The 19,050-nt window shown below is 46.1% G+C and overlaps 1 protein-coding gene across 2 annotated transcripts in view; it reads left to right on the top strand.

The window, feature by feature from the left end:
* Nucleotides 1-17,423, top strand: part of LOC149364924 (putative phospholipase B-like 2) — a 74,702-nt gene extending 57,279 nt beyond the window's left edge. For both annotated transcript variants that reach the window (XM_089574906.1, XM_089574905.1), the window contains exons 3-12: nucleotides 1,283-1,529; nucleotides 3,760-3,857; nucleotides 6,398-6,627; nucleotides 7,830-7,921; nucleotides 8,620-8,780; nucleotides 9,259-9,351; nucleotides 9,447-9,518; nucleotides 11,660-11,812; nucleotides 14,996-15,155; nucleotides 17,201-17,423. In XM_089574906.1, coding sequence (XP_089431032.1) covers nucleotides 1,283-1,529; nucleotides 3,760-3,857; nucleotides 6,398-6,627; nucleotides 7,830-7,921; nucleotides 8,620-8,780; nucleotides 9,259-9,351; nucleotides 9,447-9,518; nucleotides 11,660-11,812; nucleotides 14,996-15,155; nucleotides 17,201-17,377 — 1,483 coding nt within the window. In that variant the 3' untranslated portion in view covers nucleotides 17,378-17,423. The remainder of the gene's footprint in view (nucleotides 1-1,282; nucleotides 1,530-3,759; nucleotides 3,858-6,397; nucleotides 6,628-7,829; nucleotides 7,922-8,619; nucleotides 8,781-9,258; nucleotides 9,352-9,446; nucleotides 9,519-11,659; nucleotides 11,813-14,995; nucleotides 15,156-17,200) is intronic.
* Nucleotides 17,424-19,050: the final 1,627 nt, after the last annotated feature.

Raw genomic sequence — 19,050 nt, 5'->3', positions numbered from 1 at the left:
GTGTTGTAGAACAGTGGCCAGTTTTTTGGATGACGCTGGTGGAAGAAAGCGATTAATCGCTGGCTGCTTCATGCAGACTAGCCCAGACCACACGGCTAGATAGGTAGTGTACAGCTGGCTGCACAGGTCATCAAACCTGCTCGGTTTGAAATTGGGTCAGCTACCTTTCCAGGTTGTCCGCTGTTTACAGCTAAACCTCTTACAGCTTTTTTTTAGCCATACAGCCCTGCATTGCGTCGTGGAATTATGTTAATTTGCTAAAATTAGAAATTTGGCTTAAGTTGCAGGGCTACACAGAGGGCTTTATAACTAAGCCAAACCTAGAACAACTTTCGCTAATTCATGCTCGACGAGATCAATGCCGCTAGCTTGTAAACGCAAACCAACGCTGTAGCTGTGGGCTGTACTTGTCTATCTTCTGTAGCCGAGTAACAGTATTAGTACAAGGTTTCGCTCGGTCGGTGTTGTGGTCACTGCGGTGAGCACAGGCCATCAACCACCGTGGGTTCGAGCTAAACCCTAGCCGAAGGACCTGATCAGCCGCCACCACACGCACACTGCGGCATTGCTGCGGTGCACTGAACCTTCGCAGGGAGGAGAGCGGCAGAACGGTTAGCCGCAAGGGAACAGGCCTCCAAATCCACAAAAGAGACGTTTATTCCCGCCGTCCTTCAGTGACCCACCCGCTCACAGTCACACCGTCCCGAACGCTGCGGGCATACCTCCACGTTACCATAACATGGTCATGAATGTTAAACCTATTGGGATGGCCACGCAGTTAAGCCGACCGTTTCAAACGCAGCACTTAGTGGTGCTTGGCGCGCAATTCGTTCTGTGCACTGCAACAATCCATCTCTGACGCAGGACGGTATTTTTAAAGGGTGATGGAAAACGATGCAGGCTCAATATACCGCAGCGGCAGAGCTCTCGACACGCGTCTTGCACGTCGCACACAGCGCTCAGCGAAACAGCTGTTTCTATTCTTGTGGCTTTTTACGTCCGTAGACAATGCAGTCGTGCCCATATTGTTTCTTCCACTTGCAGGAGGATGGCGCGAACGTGTTTAAGCACTCACAGAGGTTACAAATACTGCTTGTTGTACACGGCGCAAACTCACTCCGTAGCGTTTTGGCAGCCGGCAAAAAGGCGCGCCTGATGGCTCGGTTTGAGAATGGGCACGAGCCGGTCTCTGTGCGAGAGTATCGCATTTCTGGTCTATAGCTTGCGTGATATCCGGCCAAAGTATACCGGTTGATGATTAGCTTTTATTCTTTGTCCTCAGCTGGGCTTACCTAGAGGTGGAGTCGAGTGATAACTTCAAAGACGACATCCAGGCGTATGCCGCTGGAGCTCTGGAAGCCTACTTAACACGGCAGCTCATGGAGCACCAGTGGGAAAACTTGTTTGCCCACTACTGTGACAACCAGAAGAAGTATTGTGCCAAGCTCTACGACTTCCTCCAGAAAAACCTCGACTACTCGCGTCGCAACGAGGAGCAGCTGAGGGCCAGCGACCCGTTCTGGAACCTGGTGAGGCGTTCATTGCACGTTCCAGGCATGCTCTGTGCTCTGAAAGCAGCGTTTTCTTCTTTACGACCCGGCTTGTGTTTGCTTGTAGCTTGTAGACATATATGTATTTATTCTTTACACTAAACTCTCGAGTACAGAATCATGATAGGACATCATACACGAGGTCAGTTTGCCTTTTTTTTTCTTGCGTACATGCATGTGCCAGTGTGACCCTGTTTACTCACATAAACAGTGCGTAGCATGCGAACAGAGTCTACATCTCCTGCTATCCATTACCCTATCATTTATTGCTTCAGCTTTCTGACAAGCATGCGGCAGTTTCTGCAGGTTGAACCACTTTTCTTAGTCCTTCTAGGGTTCAATAAGACGGTCTTTGAGGCGGTATGTGGAGGAATCAGCTCTGTCCGTATGGGAAGTGGAAGTAAGGAAAGCCTAGCATGAAGTGCAAAGGGTAAAAGCGACTGGTGAGGGTCAGGCACTGCTGATTTTTTTAAGGGCGGTGCCGACTTTATACTAGAAGAATTGCCACCCTGTATACTCAGTGCCTTTTGACCTCGAGCGTACGCGAATCTGAGAAGGACGCTAACATCCGCTTATTTCATAGAAAGAGTAGGTCAAGAGTTTGATAAATTACAGATCGATCAGATTACTATCCGTTGTGTGCAGTGTTTTTGCTCAGTTGATCGTTATTGGAATTAGATAAGCTTTAGAGCTTAGCTAAACGAAGTACCAGGATGGCTTTCGGAAAGGCTGTTCGAAAATAGGTCATACTCAGGCCAGCAATCAGGCAGGGTGTCAGGAAAGAAAGATATCGTCGCTCAGGTACTGTTCACCGCGTGTTTACTCGAAGTATTCAGAGAACTTGATTGGGAAGAATACGGGGTAAAAGGTACTGGGGAATATCTTAGTATTCTGCGGTTCGCTGATGGTATCGCCTTGCTAAGTAGCTCAGGGAATGAATTGCAAAGCATAATCATGGACTTAGACAGGGGAAGCAGAGCGATGAATCTAAGAATTAATATGCAGAAGTCTAAAGTAGTGACCACATTCTTCAGAGGGGGACAGGAATTTACGAGAGGCAGCGGAGGGTTGGAGGTTGTAAGGGGACAACAGTTCAACTTTCGAAAGAAGGGGGGTGGAGGGGTGCGGGGCCGGGGGGGGGGTAACACCTGTAGATTTCGACCACGAGAGTCAAATCCCCATCTGATATATGATAACGACCCCTCGATATCTTGCATTCACATTAATTCAATTCAATTCAATTTATTTCGCATTTTTACAACAGTACAAAAATGCTAGGGCAAGCAACAAAAAGCTGCTGATTAGCAGCTTGACGAAGGTTGCTGCCCCTATATTTGGCAGGTTCAAGGGCGTTAACATACAGTTTTTCATTGAAACAATTACAGATGTCTGGATTAAAAGTAGAGAGGATCACTTATACATATCTTGTAGACATTCTCATTGGACACAATCAAGCTTACTATTCATAGGCGTACACGAGGAAATATTACAAGCAATAAGACACAACTAATAAAACTATTGGACATACATTAGTGCATATGTTACACACTGCAATGCTACCCAAGCACTTGGCATATCATGTAACACATAATACACATACTAAAAACGCACCATGTTCATTTTGCTGTAATCTCACAGCGGAAAAAAATAAACAACGTTACGTGAGACTTGATACAATGAAATGTAAGGGGAACCACATAAAGCCACCATTACATGAAGGACACAGAAATTATCGACACAATCTCAACAAACTGTCATACATGTACCCATGTCCATATTTTTTTTATTTCGGCTAGAATGTCATTAACTCGCGTTTGGTTCCCAACCGACTCTGCTTTCATCCTGCATGTTAACTTTACATCTACCATTTTTCTTTCCAAGAATGGCTGCCTTGTCCTGAATTTAGGCTTGACCCTTTTCGTTAGCCTCCACGTTTCTACCCCGTAGGTGAGTACCGGTGAGATGCAGTTATGTACTTTTCTCTTGACGTATAGTGGCAAACTGCTATTCATGCTCTGAGCGTACCTGCTAAATGCCCTCCACCCCATTCTTATTCTTCTTGTGATTTGACACTCTTAGTCTAAATGAGAACGGACATCATACGAAAAAAGTTAATAGAGATCATGACATGATTTGATTTTTATTCCCGCCGGAGGAGCGCTCTGCGTACTCAACCTTTTCTTTATTAATTTTTTGCACTCTGCGACAGATCCACCTTGAAATGAAGCAAATGCGTGGACTGAGCGATGCCTTCGACAACATCACTCTAGACACGTCTCGCAAGATGACAAACGTTACCAGAGCCTTGTAAGCTGCTTGTCCTTGTAAAAAATGTTTTCAGTATTTTATTTATTTTGTTTATGTACACTTTATACCACCTCACTGGAGCGACTGTAACAATGGAGTTAAGTACAACAATTTACGCTGACACACTAACACAATAATCACGCAGTAAGGAAATGTCGTAGTATTCCAAACAGTTACAATCTTGTACGAACTGATTTAGTCAAAGTGCTTAAGTATATCAGGAAGGCGATTCCCACTCATGTGTAGCTCATTATGGGAAAATCTGATTTTAAATACTTTAGTTCGTGCGCAGGAACGAGCGTTGTTTACCGCATGCTCACTTTATGGTGAGAGTAGTGGTGTTCAACTGTATTAATCAACTGTATTAATGCGGGCTATCAACTGTATTAATGCGAAGAAACTGTGACAGCATTCTTCTTTCACTTTCCAATCTGCGAATTCTATTTCTGTTCAAATTATGAGCGCATTATTTTTCACTCGGCAATATATTCGAATTCCAAATACGCAAGTACACAAAATGTGTGCGCGAGATCACGGCGAATCCTCATAGCATTGTCGGCGCAATGGCGCAGTGGTTCCGCGATGTGCTACGGCACTCGCGGGTGGCTATTTGAGACACAGCCAGCGCTGGTGCTTGGGAGACACAGGTTGCTCTTCCCGAGTGATGTGAGAAGGAATAGTTCCCCCCACATTTTTTTAAGATATTTTTTCGGGAGGATGTATATTTTCCCCTAGACCTGCTGTTGCCCGAGTCATTTATTTCTTAGTCATTTTCATTTTGATGACCCAGTTTTCTTCTAACGTCTCCCTCCTTTCTCTACAAGTGGGGAGTGGAAAGGGCGAGGGAGGCGGTTGACAGGTGGAGAGAGGAGGGAAATCCTTCTAAATACCACTTAGAGGTGGAGGCTTCATACAGACGCCGAACGACGCCGCAAGAGAACTTTCGCCGTCATGGTCCTCCTAATGAAATGGCATTAAAAAGTGAAAAACAATAATAATAAGAAATCTCTGCCTCTCCCGTAACCGAGAGTAGAGTAATGTTTACGGGCATAACACATTGGTTGTAGATGGTACTAGTCAAAATTTTGAAATGGGTCTAGTGTTCAACACACCACACCACACATACTGTGCAGTGGTCCATGTGGACGCAATCGTTTCCTGTGAGTGTCTGGGGAATCTCTTCCGCCCTGCCTCGTCAGCTGTATCCGGTTTCTGTCAGGCTCCATTGCTCGGCTTAAGCAGCTGTGACGGTGGCCGCATTGAAATGCAGGACGATGCAGAAGCAACGCGGACACGACGAGACGCAGGCCTGACAAGAATGTATATGCAGCGCGTTCGAATACTCCGCGAGCATGTATACATCTGCCTGCCAAAGGGGGAAACGTCATGAGCTGAAGGCCCAGCGGCCGGTCTTTTACATGCGTGAGTGTGGGACCGCCGCGCCATCATTGGGGACGGCGCGGAAGCAGTTTTTCCGCCCAAAGCCCTTCTCGCCCTGGTGCTCCCCTCTTGCTCCTAGCGGCCCTCTCTCTTAGAGAGTCTCGTTAAATCTCGTACGGTGCCCGGATGCTCCCGTTTCAGCTCCCGGATGAGTGGAATTCAGTGCCCGGATGAGTGGAATTCAGTGCCCGGATGTTGGCTCTCGGTCTTGGCGTGACGTCACCACACTGCCGACAACGGGAGCTAAAAGCATTTCATGCTTAAAAACGAAACAGTGTCCATGTCTACGAAGTGCTAAGCAAGGCTGACCCACGGCGGCTGAAAAGACCCATTAATGCTATCACGTCATACACTCAAGGCGGAAATTAAGTGTCCCGGCAATTTTAAGGCGAAAGCATTTAATGCCTCATACTGTAGTGACCAAGACATGTTAACAAATGTGTCCGCGTTTCGGATGCATGCCTTATATGGGCATATGCCAATCAATAGCCAATCGATGCTTAACCGGGTGCAATCGAAAGACACCCGAACATGACATAAAGGGATTTCATGATTATATCATTGTACTTAATGACTAAATGACTAATTCGTAATTAGTAGTAGTTAAGAAGTGGCATGTGGGGCTGTGCAGTGCACCTGTACCTTAACTAACACTAATTAATCAGTATACTAGTTAAGATCACATTATCACTAGCCATACATTAACTAGTATCACAAAATGTGCAAGTCATGCTTAACTATCATTAACCATGATTAATAGACGTTTCTAGACGTTTCATAGACATTGTGTCGAACTTAGTTCCATCACATGGCAGGTGAGTGACAGGACATGATGCATGACATTAGCGCAATGGTAAAGACTAATCAGCCTGATTAACCTTTCTAGTCAGACCACATAAATAAATAAAGCCGAGTAGGAAATTGGTCGAGTTGGGGAACCGAACCAGGGTCTCCGGAGCGCGATTTTCTCCCTTAGCTTGCTGAAATATATTCACAAGTATACCAGCTTCCCTGATGTCTAGCTTTTCCGCTGTGGCTGTTACATGTGAGTCGCGTACAACAATTAACCGCAAACGCTGCTACCGTTCATCTGTCTGCAGGTTCTTCAACCTCGATGGCGACTTCCTCGACCTCGAGCCCGCGCTCAAGCGCGCTGTGGATTTGCAATCAATTGGCGTAGTGCCTGCCTGTACGGCACTGGTCAAGGTAGTCGGCAACTACGACGACATTTACATAGCGCACAACTCCTGGTTTCTCTACCGGAGCATGCTGAGGATTCAGAAGAAGTACACCTTTCCTTGGCACTACAAGCCGTCTGCCACGGGACCAGGTACGCATGACCGGTGTGTCGTTCACCTGAGCTTTCATAAGGCGCTGGGCAATTCATTCTAAAGAGCAGTGCCCGCTATTGTGTACCAAAAACCGACAAAATTATGGTGCCTTCGCCGAAAAAAAAATATCACCCTTACCCTCGCTTGTGGATGACGCCATATCTAGCGCTGCTAGGAATGCATGTACGTACCCTAGTACCCATGCCATAGGGGACGCCACCTCCTTTGGCAAGCGTAAGGCGGTTGAAGTGACCTATAATTACCGATATTTTTCTGGTGAGGCCACCAAACTTGGATCATCAAAAGGTCTTCCACAATATTTTTCTACCCCGCCGCGGTGGCTCAGTGGGGGTATGAGTGCTCTACATGCAATAAAGAAAAAAAAAGTAGTGGCTCAGTGGTTACAGCGCTCGGCTGCTGACCCGAAAGACGCGGGTTCGATCCCGGACGCGGCGGCCGAATTTCGATGGAGACGGAATTCTGGAGGCCCGCGTACTGTGCGATGTTAAAGAACCCCAGGTGGTCGAAATTTCCGGAGCCCTTCACTACGGCGTCCCTCAAAGCCTGAGTCGATTTGGGACGTTAAACCCTAAAAAACGAAACCAACAATATTTTCCTAAAGAGCATGGCGATTTCTGCTGTGATTGCTAGAATAGTCTAGAGCTACGTCTTTCCGCCGTCTTTTTGCGTCCTTAAGAGTCAGCGGGTGTGCAGGATGCATACTTGCGTTACAAGCCGTGCCTGTAGCTAAAACGTCCGTAGCAAATTATTTTTTCTCGTAAAGCCCAGAACTTATCTCGTCTGACTCAGCGGCGGACATGTCGGGGGCTTGTTTCAGTTTGTCGATTTATTCATACTGTTAACCCTCTGATGAGGGTCATTACTAGGAGGGAAAACATATACAAACACAATTAGAAATACAACTCTCATTGCAAAAAATGCATTCACAAAAACAGTACAAAATTCCGCCCCGTTCCCGCTAAAACGTCTCCACGCCAAAGGCAAATTTTTATTTATTAAAAATTTTGCGTAGGTGCACACCTACGTAGCTAGGATTACGTAGGATTACGTAGGTGCACAGATAATAAAAAGCATTACCAAACAATTCGAACGAAAGCCAGCTTTTCACTTACCGACTTAATCGTCGAGCTTATTTTTGGTGCTCAGTACAGAACCTTATTATTCCTGATTTCTATTACAGATGGTATTATTCCTGGTCACACTTTAACCATGTCCTCCTACGCCGGAAACATTGTCTCTCTGGACGACTTCTACCTGACTTCCGCCGGCTTGGTAATCGCACAGTTAACCTGCTTGCGTCATGGTATAGTAGGGACAGGAGTGCAAGCAGATGCTGATGGGCGGCGAATTTTTTCGTCATGTTTGGGCCAGTAAATCGCATGTTGTTTTACTCTTCCATTCACGCTACGCTTCCTACTTTAAGCATCTGGCTTCCTGACTGTCGCTAAGAGCCATCTAGAAAAAAAAATGGCAATGGCTTAGCTCTGGTTAAACCTGGTTGTGTTGCGAAAGCAACGACTGCCTCGCTTCGTTTGTGGTTAGGTGTTTTGGCTAAGCTCTATTGTTTATACACGAAGATGGCACATAGTTAATTATTTTTTAGAACTTTATTTACACCAGTAAATACGTTTTGATGGTCAGTAAAGTAGTGTGTCTTGGTTTCTGTGCTCTCAATAACGACTAGTCTCCACTGAGCCAAACCGTATATATACCCTCGAAATGACACCTCCTCCCCCTCTACTACGCACAACTGGCGAAGCGAGCGCCGGAGACGGCAGCTGCTGCGGTTGCTAGGCGACGGCTCAAGGTCATTCGTGGAGTCGCCGCCACGGCGGAAGTGAGGCCACGGTGAGGAGGCGAAACAGTGGACGTAGTGTTGCTTTCGCAATAAAACCGCTAAATTTACAAAGCGATTTGTGAGATTAATGGACGCCAAAATGACTCAAACTAGGTGGCGTGAACCGGTGCAGGTCGTCACGGAGACTTCTACCTTGAATGCCGAGCCCGACCTGTGGCTGTCGCTCGACCCCGAGCTGGCTCCGCTTACCTGGGTGCGGGGGGTGGTGGCCACCCGACTGGCCAGGTCCGGACGGGAATGGGTCGACGTTTTCGAGAGAAAAAACAGCGGAACGTACGTAATTTGTCTCGGCGTTACGGCGTTTCCTCGCCTAACAGGCGAGGTGTACATATCCGTGCGGACGTGAAATGTACATACCGAGCGGACGTCAAATGTGGTCCAAAGGTGTGCTTAAATAGTGCTTCTAGACGATTTGCTGTTTACAAGACCTATGCACACGCATCTGATTCGAGTACACAATCTGCCTTCATTTCCGTAGTGGTTAGGCGTATTAATTCAGCGTGCATTGCATTCAATGTACGACTGCCTTCCGGCTGGCTGTTTGGCACCAGTCAAAATGTATACCGAGCTCCAAGGATGCGACCATCTTACTACAGACGAAAAGAATTCCTGTCCTACCCAGCAATAATTTTGTATGTAGTCCAAGGTTTACATCGTTGATCCCACATCTCAGATTCAAAACAAAAACCAATAAACGAACAAATACGGGCTTCAGTCCAAATACTGTAACCGTTCTTTCTGGTGTTTACAGATACAACAACCAGTGGTTAATCCTGGATTACAAGTTGTTCACGCCTGGGAAACCCATTCTGAACAACACTCTGTGGGTACTAGAACAGATGCCGTAAGCTTAATTTATGCATTTTCTCGCTTGACCTGCATTATTTCTGTGTTATTCGCGCTCTTTTTCAAGTTTGTTCTTGTGGACGCTTCTTTCAGTCAGATTATGAGAAAACAAGACATCAGTGACATTCTCCGAAAAAAGACGTACTGGCCAAGCTACAACGTTCCGTGAGTACGGATTTCATGTATTCTACATTTTAATTGAGCAATATAAGGGCAGCATAAACTGCAGAAGAACTTTGATTTCGTGCCCTGCATTTCCTGTCCTTGGTGAATGTGTAAACTCCGGACGCAACACAATTGTTTAAAATACTACCTTCGTGTTCACATGCTAGCAGTTCGCTTATGGAGAGCTACATATTAATAATTTGAAGTAATTTCTGAAGATGTCACGTGTATTCAGGCGAGTCCGCAAAATTTGTTCTCGCGTACCAGTTTTGAATTTCGATAACTTCCACTGCCACTGTAAAGGCAAGTACAAATGTGAGCAGCCTTCTCTAGAACGCTGGAGGAGGGTGCTACGGAACAAATAAAGTGAAATTTTCGCACTTTTGAGCTCTCATAGGAAATAGACTACTTTGTTTTTATCATTCGTATGGCTTATAAGCATTGTCTTTGAATACCTGCTCAACATTTTCTACTCTTTTGCTTTGTAGCGAAGCGCTCGAGCACTTGAGAAGCGCTAACTCAACCTATCCTATCCATCCCGCTTGCAAGTGATGACAGTTGAAGAAAGCCACCAGAAAGAAGGCGGTACATGCTCGTCGGGAGGCCTGTAAAAGTATAATTTCGCTCCTGGTCGGCTAGGTTTGGTTTTCACCCTTGTGGCCAAGATTCAGTGGGTAGGGAAAATAGTAGGGGTGTGCGAATATTCGAAATTTTCGAATATAATTCGAATATTATATTTTTAGTATTCGTATTTGATTCGAAATCCAAGTATTCGCGTTGTTTCGAATATTCGACACGACGCGAATATTCGTATCTAGCCGAATATTCTATTGCGAGCACCGGCGTTCATTTCGGTCCGCAAGTCCTATCGAGAGAGACTCGTCCTATCCTAGAGATCCTAGAGTCCTATCAAGAGAGACAAAGCGCTCGTGTTGTGTCTTCTCTCCTACTTTAGTCCTCGTTTTTGGCGCTAACTTCATCATGAAGAGACTTAACAACATAGCGGCGCCCAGAGCAATGCGTAACGTTGGGTCATGCAGTAGCTGACTGCACTGGTGAGCTTCTTTGTGGCTATACCTGCGATGCTGGTATAGTCAGAGCTGTGCACGAAATACCTCGCCATACGAGCCAGTGCAGTGCCAATTGAGAGGGCATTTTCTGTTGCTGGAGAAGTTGTTTCAGCTAGAAGGGAACTACTTCTGCCTGACCAATGGAGCAGCCGGTTTTCCTTCACGACTACCTTTTATGTTCATCCCAGCAACGCGCTTTTGTGCTTATGGCAAGCTAGCCTTGATCACTGCTGTGTACTAGCCATCATCTCTGATATTTCCACTCTTCTAAGAACAATGTTCGAGACTTTGATACTTTTTGTGCAGCCACACACACCTTTTGTGCTCATTTCATCACTGATAGTTGAACTGTGATGTTCTTGGGTGCTCAAGTAAATGTTTTGTAGTGGTTAAATGCGTCTGTCCTTGATTATTCGATATTCGATTCGATATTCGGAATCAAGTATTCGTATTCGATTCGTATTCGAAAAATTTGATATTCGCACACCCCTAGAAAATAGAGAAAATCTACGATCAAAACGCAATGCCGAGATGGGAGGCAAATTATTGGGAGCAGAACAAATTATAAAGTACGGTGCAGATGTACTGTTAGTGAGTCGTTTCTTTTTCCTCAGCCATAAGAACTTTGTGTATTTGGACAGGAACGTTTGATATGATGCATCTTAAAGTTGTCTTTAGTAGAAGTCGCCATTAAATAAAATACGTGAATATATCGATATCCGCGAGAATGCCGAAAGATTATCATAAGCGTAAATTGAACAAGAGCGCTAAGGTAGACTTACACGTTCGTAGTTCTTTCCTACTGGTTCCCGTTTCAGCAGTTAGCATGAACTAGCGCTGTTGTATTCCTAGGTGCATGGTTCGTGTAACTGCATGGGAACTATGGCCTCGCATGGCGTCACAGGAGGCTATACTGTCGACATTGCAGAGAAAGATTTAGCCCCTGAAAAAAAGTACCACATCTGTGGCAAGTGTCGATTAATGCGCACGTACTGCTTTGTGTGCTGAGGAAAGCTCGGAAAATATTTCTTGCACTGAGTCTCATGATTACAATTCTTTTTGCGTGTTTAGTTACTTCGAAGAGCTTTTCAACATGAGTGGACAGGCGCAGCTGGTGGAGAAGTACGGGGACTACTACAGTTATGGCAAGTCACCGAGGGCGAACATATTCAGGAGAGACCACGTCAAGATTCGCGACATCGACTCCATGGTGGCACTGATGAGGTAGCAAACATATTTCGCTCTTTTTCGAAATAGAAAGACCGTCCTGAGAGCTGCGTGAGCTTGTGAATGCTCTGCTGCTGACGGATCTTTTTTTTTTTTAAATCCCTGTCGACAGTTACGTTATTACTGGAAAGCAAGAAATTTTTTTTTTTAGAAGAATAAGGAGAATTCCAAGAACCGTAGCTAGAAAACACATGGACACCTTCAACCGCCATCATCGTGGCGCTTCGTTTTTTCGCAGAAATAAAAATAAATTATGCGGTTTTACACACCGACAAAGTGGCGACCCTTGCATTAACACGTTCACTGCTGGAGCGATTTTCAGGGCCCTAATTCCCGTGTGTCGTGGCGAACTGATGGGTCACTTTTAGATTTTCGTGGGTGCGGCGTGAACGGCGCGTGGCAAAAATCAGTAGCAGTGTTTCTTAGGATTTTAAATTCATTGACCTTAGACGATCCCTTTCTGGTGAAAAAATCACAGGACGTAATTCAGGTTTTAGAAACCCATAAGAACAAAGGCCTCATGGCTTGCTCGTTTGATGTAAAAGACCTTTATTATTCACTGCCGCATGATGAGCTGTTTTTATGTATCGAAGAATGCATCGATAAACACGACGTTGTTGCCTTCCAAAATGAGGCAGGCATCTCAGTCTCAGGGTTCCTAGAACTGCTTGAAGTGTATTGAAATTCAACATTTGCTATCTGTGATGGTGTTCTTTACCTGCAGAAGAAAGGAGTCTGCATCGGCTCATGCATAGCGCCCGTGCTTAGTGATCTGTTGCTCGCACAAAAGGACAGAAGGCTCCAACGACAATTAGAAGGGTCAAAAGCTTGGCGCTGTTTTCGGTTTGTTGACGATTTCTTTGGTCTGTTAGACACCGATGTCCATAATTTTGAACCAGTCAAGCAAGAGATTGAAGATATTTTTGTCCAGTGCCTTCATCCACTCACGTTGACTTGCAAAGTTCCTGAAAATAATACGATTAGATTTCTTGATCTTAGACTCAGCTTTACGCCGAATCATACCTGCTGGTCGTTTGAACCGCGAAGCAACAAGCCTCTACTTCCATTCGCACCGTCGCATTCCAAGTTAGTTAGCCGCCGCGGTGGCTCAGCGGTTACGGTGCTCGGCTGCTGTCCCGAAAGACGCGGGTTCGATCCCGGCCGCGGCGGCTAGAATATTTTTGGAGGAGAAATTCTAGAGGCCCGTGTACTGTGCGATGTCAGTGCACGTTAAAGAACCCCAGGTGGTCCAAATTTCCGGAGCCCTCCACTACGGCGTCTCTCATAGCCTTAGTCGCTTTGGGACGTTAAACCCCATAAACCAAACCAACCAAACCAAGTTAGTTAAACGCGCCGTGGCTAAGTCATGCTATTACAACGCTCTAAATAAATCTTGCATTCACGCTCAACAAGACAGTTTCAACCAGCAAACTGATCGCCTTGTAAAGGCAGGATATCCCAAGCAACTGCTCGTGTCCGTTTCTGAATCGATGCTCGAAAGTTTAAGCAAAAACAACAAGAATGATCTGACAGAGTCTGCCAAGGTAAAAGAAAAGACAACAGTTGTTCCTTACATTCAGAAATTTTCCCATAAGCTAAAGAAGATAGGCAACCGAGCTCAAGTAAGAGTTGTTTTTTCGGCTCCCGAAAAGCTTGGGAAACTGTGTAAACAAGTGAATGATGAATTCACGCCAAAAAAGTGTTCCATAAAGCATGAAAATCAGTTTGTTGCATGCCAAGAAGGTGTCATTTACTCTATTCCACTTTCGTGCGGGAAACATTATGTTGGCCAGACGGGCAGATGCCTGAACGAGCGCCTGAGAGAACATAATATCACTGTTTATAATACTGTTAAAGGGCACCTCGGCATCCACTGCCGAGATTGCGAAAGCAAAACGTGCCAACCATTCTTCCAACAAACAAAAGTGTTAAGTAGACACCCCAATACGCTGACTCGAGAAATCATTGAAGCTGCTGAAATCGCCCGGCTAAATGACGCATGTATCAATAGTCCCTCCTTATCGTTGTCAAAGAAAGAATTAGAATTTCTATCTGCAAGGAAGTAATGCTGCTGTATCTGTTTGGTATTTTTTGTGTGCGTGGACAAGTGTGTATCAACCCTATGTGTTCTTTTTGTTGCTTAGAGCCTGATGTATTTATTTCCACGTTCCGAGCAATAAATCTTTAGTTGAAAGTCAGCGCTTGTCTTTGTGTATCTTCCTGTGGTCCTTGTCTTTTCGCGCTGTTCTTCTTGAACCACCAAAGAGCTTCCGGCGAACTCAACCTATTTAACCGACAACCGACGGCAATCACAACCTGGCATGTGTGTTTTTTCTGCCTCTTTGAAAAACAATAGCTGTCCCACGACTTCGTAGCGGCCCTCAATATTCTTGCCGCACAGCAGGAATACCCGACGTGGCCCACTGGTGACCCAACGCGTTTAAAGTATTAGGAGTGTCCTTTTCCTCCGAAAGACCACTGGCATTCTTTCGTCCATATGTGGTGTCAGGTGAAAGCTTGTCTGAAGCAAGGAATGCTGTACGTGACGTTCCGATGCTTAGCATGACTCCTCATTAAACCTGGTTTTCATTCGTTTCTTATAGTGCGGCAGAATTACTAGGCGCGTTTTTCACTTTACCATGAAGGCCTTTACCTTTAAGACTTTCGCACAGGCATACCCCTGGCAGATTACCCGCAATTCGGTAGGCAGGTAAGCTGCCTGCCACAAAGCAATTTTCTGACGCGTACATAGTAAGTATAAAAATTGAAAATTGGTTTTTGAGGAAAAGAAATGGCGCAGTATCTGTCTCACATATCTCAGTGGACAGCTGAGCTGCGCCAGAAGGGAAGGGATGAAGGACGGAGTGAAGGAAGCGAGGAAGAAAGAGGTGTCGTACATCGCACAGCACAGGGGCGCCTTCGCGTTTCAGCCTTTAGGCCAAGGGCCTTTGCGATAAAGACCCTAAGGTCAAAGGCCTTGAGGGTGAAGGACATACGGTAAAGGCCTTCCTGGTAAATGCCTTTAGATAGAAGGCCTTTAGTCGAAAAGCCTTTTTGGTAAAGGCCCTTAGGTCAAATACCCTTAGCACGTAAGGACCTTAAGTGCCCACCGCAACTAGTGCTACTCCATGGTATTCCGCGCTTAGCCATGCTAAACCGTATGCTATATCTTTTTGCAAGGTACAACGACTACACCCACGACCCCTTCTCACGATGCAACTGCACGCCGCCGTACAACCCAGTGTACGCCGTATCTGCTCGCTACGACCTGATTGACCCGAAGGGCGAATACGGCGATCCCAAAATGTACCGCAAATCTGCAGGAGGCATCGACGTCAAGGTAACAGACGACCTGCTGCAGATAACATATCTCGATTTTTAGAAATTGACAGACGTGTTCTGATGCGATGAACTGCGTAAGCGGAGTAAGCTTTTAGGATGGTGTTTATCAATGTGTGCTTTTCTCTTCTGCCATATCCCATTGCCTGGAAGCTGCGTCAGTTCGCTTTACTCTGGCGCGCTAATGACTGTACGCTTTAAATTTTCTACACTCTCACTTCGCTTCATTATAGCTCGCTACTGATTTTGTGCTGCACATCTGCTGAATTTTCACTTGCCTTTACTACGGCTGTCTACATTTTCTGCCTGACATTTGTTGCATTATAGAACTTAGCTTTAGCCGCCGCGGTGGCTCAGTGGCTATGGTGCTCGGCTGCTGACCCGAAAGACGCGGGTTCGATCCCGGCCGCGGCGGTTGAATTTCTTTAGAGGAGAAATTCTAGAGGCCCGTGTACTGTGCGATGTCAGTGCACGTTAAAGAACCCCAGGTGGTCGAAATTTCCGGAGCCCTCCACTACGGCGTCTCTCATAGCCTTAGTCGCTTTGGGACGTTAAACCCCATAAAAAAAAAAAGAACTTAGCTTTACTAAACACTGAAGTCCGGCATATAGAGCGCGCTGTCGACGTGTGATTTTGGGTCAGATTGCGGACGCCTTAAGAAGCTCGTGTGTGCGGCGCTCAGCATAAGCGGTCTTTCTTTTTTTTTTTTCAAAACTTGCTCTGTGGCTATGCGGCTGAGAGTCGAAGCGGCCACGTGAGTAAGCGCGACATTTTTTTGCGATGGAAGCGGCCAAATTTTTCCTCCTTACTAAGCCGTGCGCTCGCTCAACGGCACCATGTTTATGCAGCCCACCGGCGAACTTTCTTTAATAAAGAAGCTATTTTCATGCGTTTCCGGGACCTCTGCGGCGAAGTATCGCTGTTTACAAACACGACATACGCTTATATGCACAATATCAACGACATCAAGCACACCAATGAACACAACTGAGGTTCGAACCCGGGGCCACACAGTGAGTAGCACGCACACTTACCACTACACATAAACCGACACGTTGAAGGGGGACGTTATTGGTTTTAAATATAGTGGAAAAGTATGGGCACCTTCTATGCGCTAGCATGCATCTGATCCCATAACGCCAATGAGGTTCTATACCTCACGTCAGGGTCCATCCAACGCAATATTTTGGCTGCATAAATGTGGTAGTTGACGCAGATCTCTTGCTTTTCGACAGTCTGGTGTGCAATCCGTCCTAAATATCGTCCTAAATACCAGTCTATTGTATTCCACTTCCTATTTCGGTTTGGTTTAGAACGTTATATCGTTTTGTGTACTGTTATTTATGGGGTTTAACGTCCCAAAGCGACTACGGCTATGTGGGACGCCGTAGTGAAGGGCTCCGGAAATTTCGACCACTTGGGGTTCTTTAACGCGCGCTGACATCGCACAGAACACGGACCCCTGGAATTTCGCCTCCAGAGTAATGGGCAGGTATGACGGCTACACAAAGCGATTCATCCACACCCAACCTGCAGCCCGCCATACACAGACGAAATGATGCAGATACACCACGGCATACAGGTACTGTTCTGTGGCTTTTATGGTTCGCTGTATATCCTGACTAGTAATGTTCAACATTTCATTGGCCCCAAAGCCCAAAACTACACGTTGCATTTATCTACATTATCGTCTTAAGAGTCCCCTGCCATTTAACTACAGACATTTTCCGCTGTTTACCGAATTAAATACAGTACTAATACAGACTCGTAAGGATTGGTTAGTTATTTCGCCAATGTGATTGTTGTTTTCGGTTTGTATCTATTGTGCTATAATCTACACGAGAGCTGTTTCCATACATTTTTGCTTTCGAACACCACACTAGCCTCTGACTGTGGTTTCAAAGAGTGTTTGGTAATTTGCAAGGCCAAAGTAGAAAAATAAACGAAATCAAATGAATGCAGGAGTTTTCCAGTTACTACTCACGGCGAGTGTCTTGTAGCTTCTGTACCGCTGTCGATTCATATTAATTGCGCTTTCTGCTGTAGGTGACAAATTACTCCATGTTCAAGTCGCTGGAGTTCGTCGGGGTCAGCGGACCGCCCTCGGACTCAGTACCGGTGTTCCAGTGGAGCACCAGCGGGTTAAACGACAGCCACAGCGGCCATCCCGACCGGTGGAACTTTGGCCCCGTGCGCCGAGTGTGGGGATCGTGCGCAGTGTGAAGCGGACCGAGCTGGACAAGAAATAAACTTAAGCGTATGACCCCAGCACGGCTAGTTCCACATTCAGTATTGTGCTGACGGTAGCATATTTCTACACCGAGAAAGAGCGTATAGTCAGTCTGTAGCTAAGGTACTAAAGGTCAGTGTCACGTCGCTTCTCCACAAGGCATGCCGCACTGAATGAAAGAGGAATGCACGACCACGGTGAACGTGTCGCAGAAAGCTATTTTGCAGGTAGAACGTTCTACTCACTGAAGGCAGGCTGCATAATAACAGCCGGTTGTTTTCGCGTGTATCAAAAACACTATCATAAGAGGTCTCCCTAAGGAGCGCTGAAATTATGCGAAGCATATACAGGTGGTAAGCCCACGTTCGTGCGGTTATAGTAACAAGCTTGTTTTACCAACTTACAAAAGCACCAAACCACCCGCTTTTAAGGTTTTCGATGCACAGAACTCCTTAAATCTCTGCTAACGTTTCGTCTTCCCTTCGTGCTGTGTTGCCCGCAGCGGCGTCTTCATTGTGTAAATGCTAATAAATAGCAACGGTTAGCAGAAAAGGAAAAGCGCAGCGATTGTTTCGGTCGCAGCGGATAACAGAATTTCCCTGTGAGGGAAAGTATGAAAGGAAGCAGGGATTACTAAGTTGTGAATTGTGAAGTACCGACGCGACACATGCATGGACTCAGAGGGGCGCCGTAGTGCAGGGCCCAGGATTAATTTAAACCACCAGGGATAATTGTACACAACATAGGGTCTTTTAAGTTCGGCGTCCATCGAAACTAGACTGCCGCGGTGATGACTGAACCCGGGGCCTCCTTCACAGTAGCCGAGTACCCTTACCCATTAGTCAACGCTGCAGGTGAAGGTAGGGATAGGAATGAAGATTCATCATAAGAATCGCTCCATTGCTACCACCCGAGTGAGAATTGTGCATCTACGCTTCATTCGGTACTGCCTTTTTATCCTTTTCTTCCCTACCTTCATTGCGCGGACCCAGTATCCACCAAGTATGAAACATTTAGTCATCCGGTCAATCGGTCAGCCGGACAGACAGCTGGTCAGCCTCACTTATACGTCGCCATAGACGACCTATGTTTGAAGCAACATACCTAGATGCCTCTACTGAATACTGCCTCTGAGCATACCTGCATGTTTTTATAGCACGGTCAATGGATGCTAAACGTATTGCGATGGCCACGCAGTTAGGCCGACCGTTTCGAAAACAATACTTACTCGGGAATTCGTACTTGGCTCGCAATTCTTGCTGTGCACAGCAGGATGGCATTTTAACGCCTGATGGAAATGATGAAGGCTGAACACTCCGCAGCGGCAGAACTATTGACGCACTTCGCGCAAGTCACATACAGCGCTTTATGAAAATGTGTTGATGTGAAGTCGCCTGCAGCGAAAGGCTGTACCACGGCGCGAGTGGCTCGTGTCTTGGGGCCACATTAGGAAGGGAATCTAGTAGTTATATCTAAGACCAAAAGCGTTCAATTACATAAACATAGCATTTAGAAAGGTAATTTGCTGAGGTCGGCAGGAAAACAAACACCTGAAGCTTCCTTTAAAAACCACAGTTTGACTTGGTTGGGTGGTGGTCTCAATGTAGTCCTAAGTTTAAAAGCAGCAGGTAGCGTGGCCATCGCGCAAGCTGTGCACACACACGGC

The sequence above is a fragment of the Amblyomma mixtum genome, chromosome 2 (genome assembly GCF_055824585.1).
Source record: "Amblyomma mixtum isolate Tamu chromosome 2, ASM5582458v1, whole genome shotgun sequence".
In the NCBI taxonomy this organism is placed as follows: domain Eukaryota; kingdom Metazoa; phylum Arthropoda; class Arachnida; order Ixodida; family Ixodidae; genus Amblyomma; species Amblyomma mixtum.
This window is presented reverse-complemented; position numbering and strand designations above follow the sequence as displayed.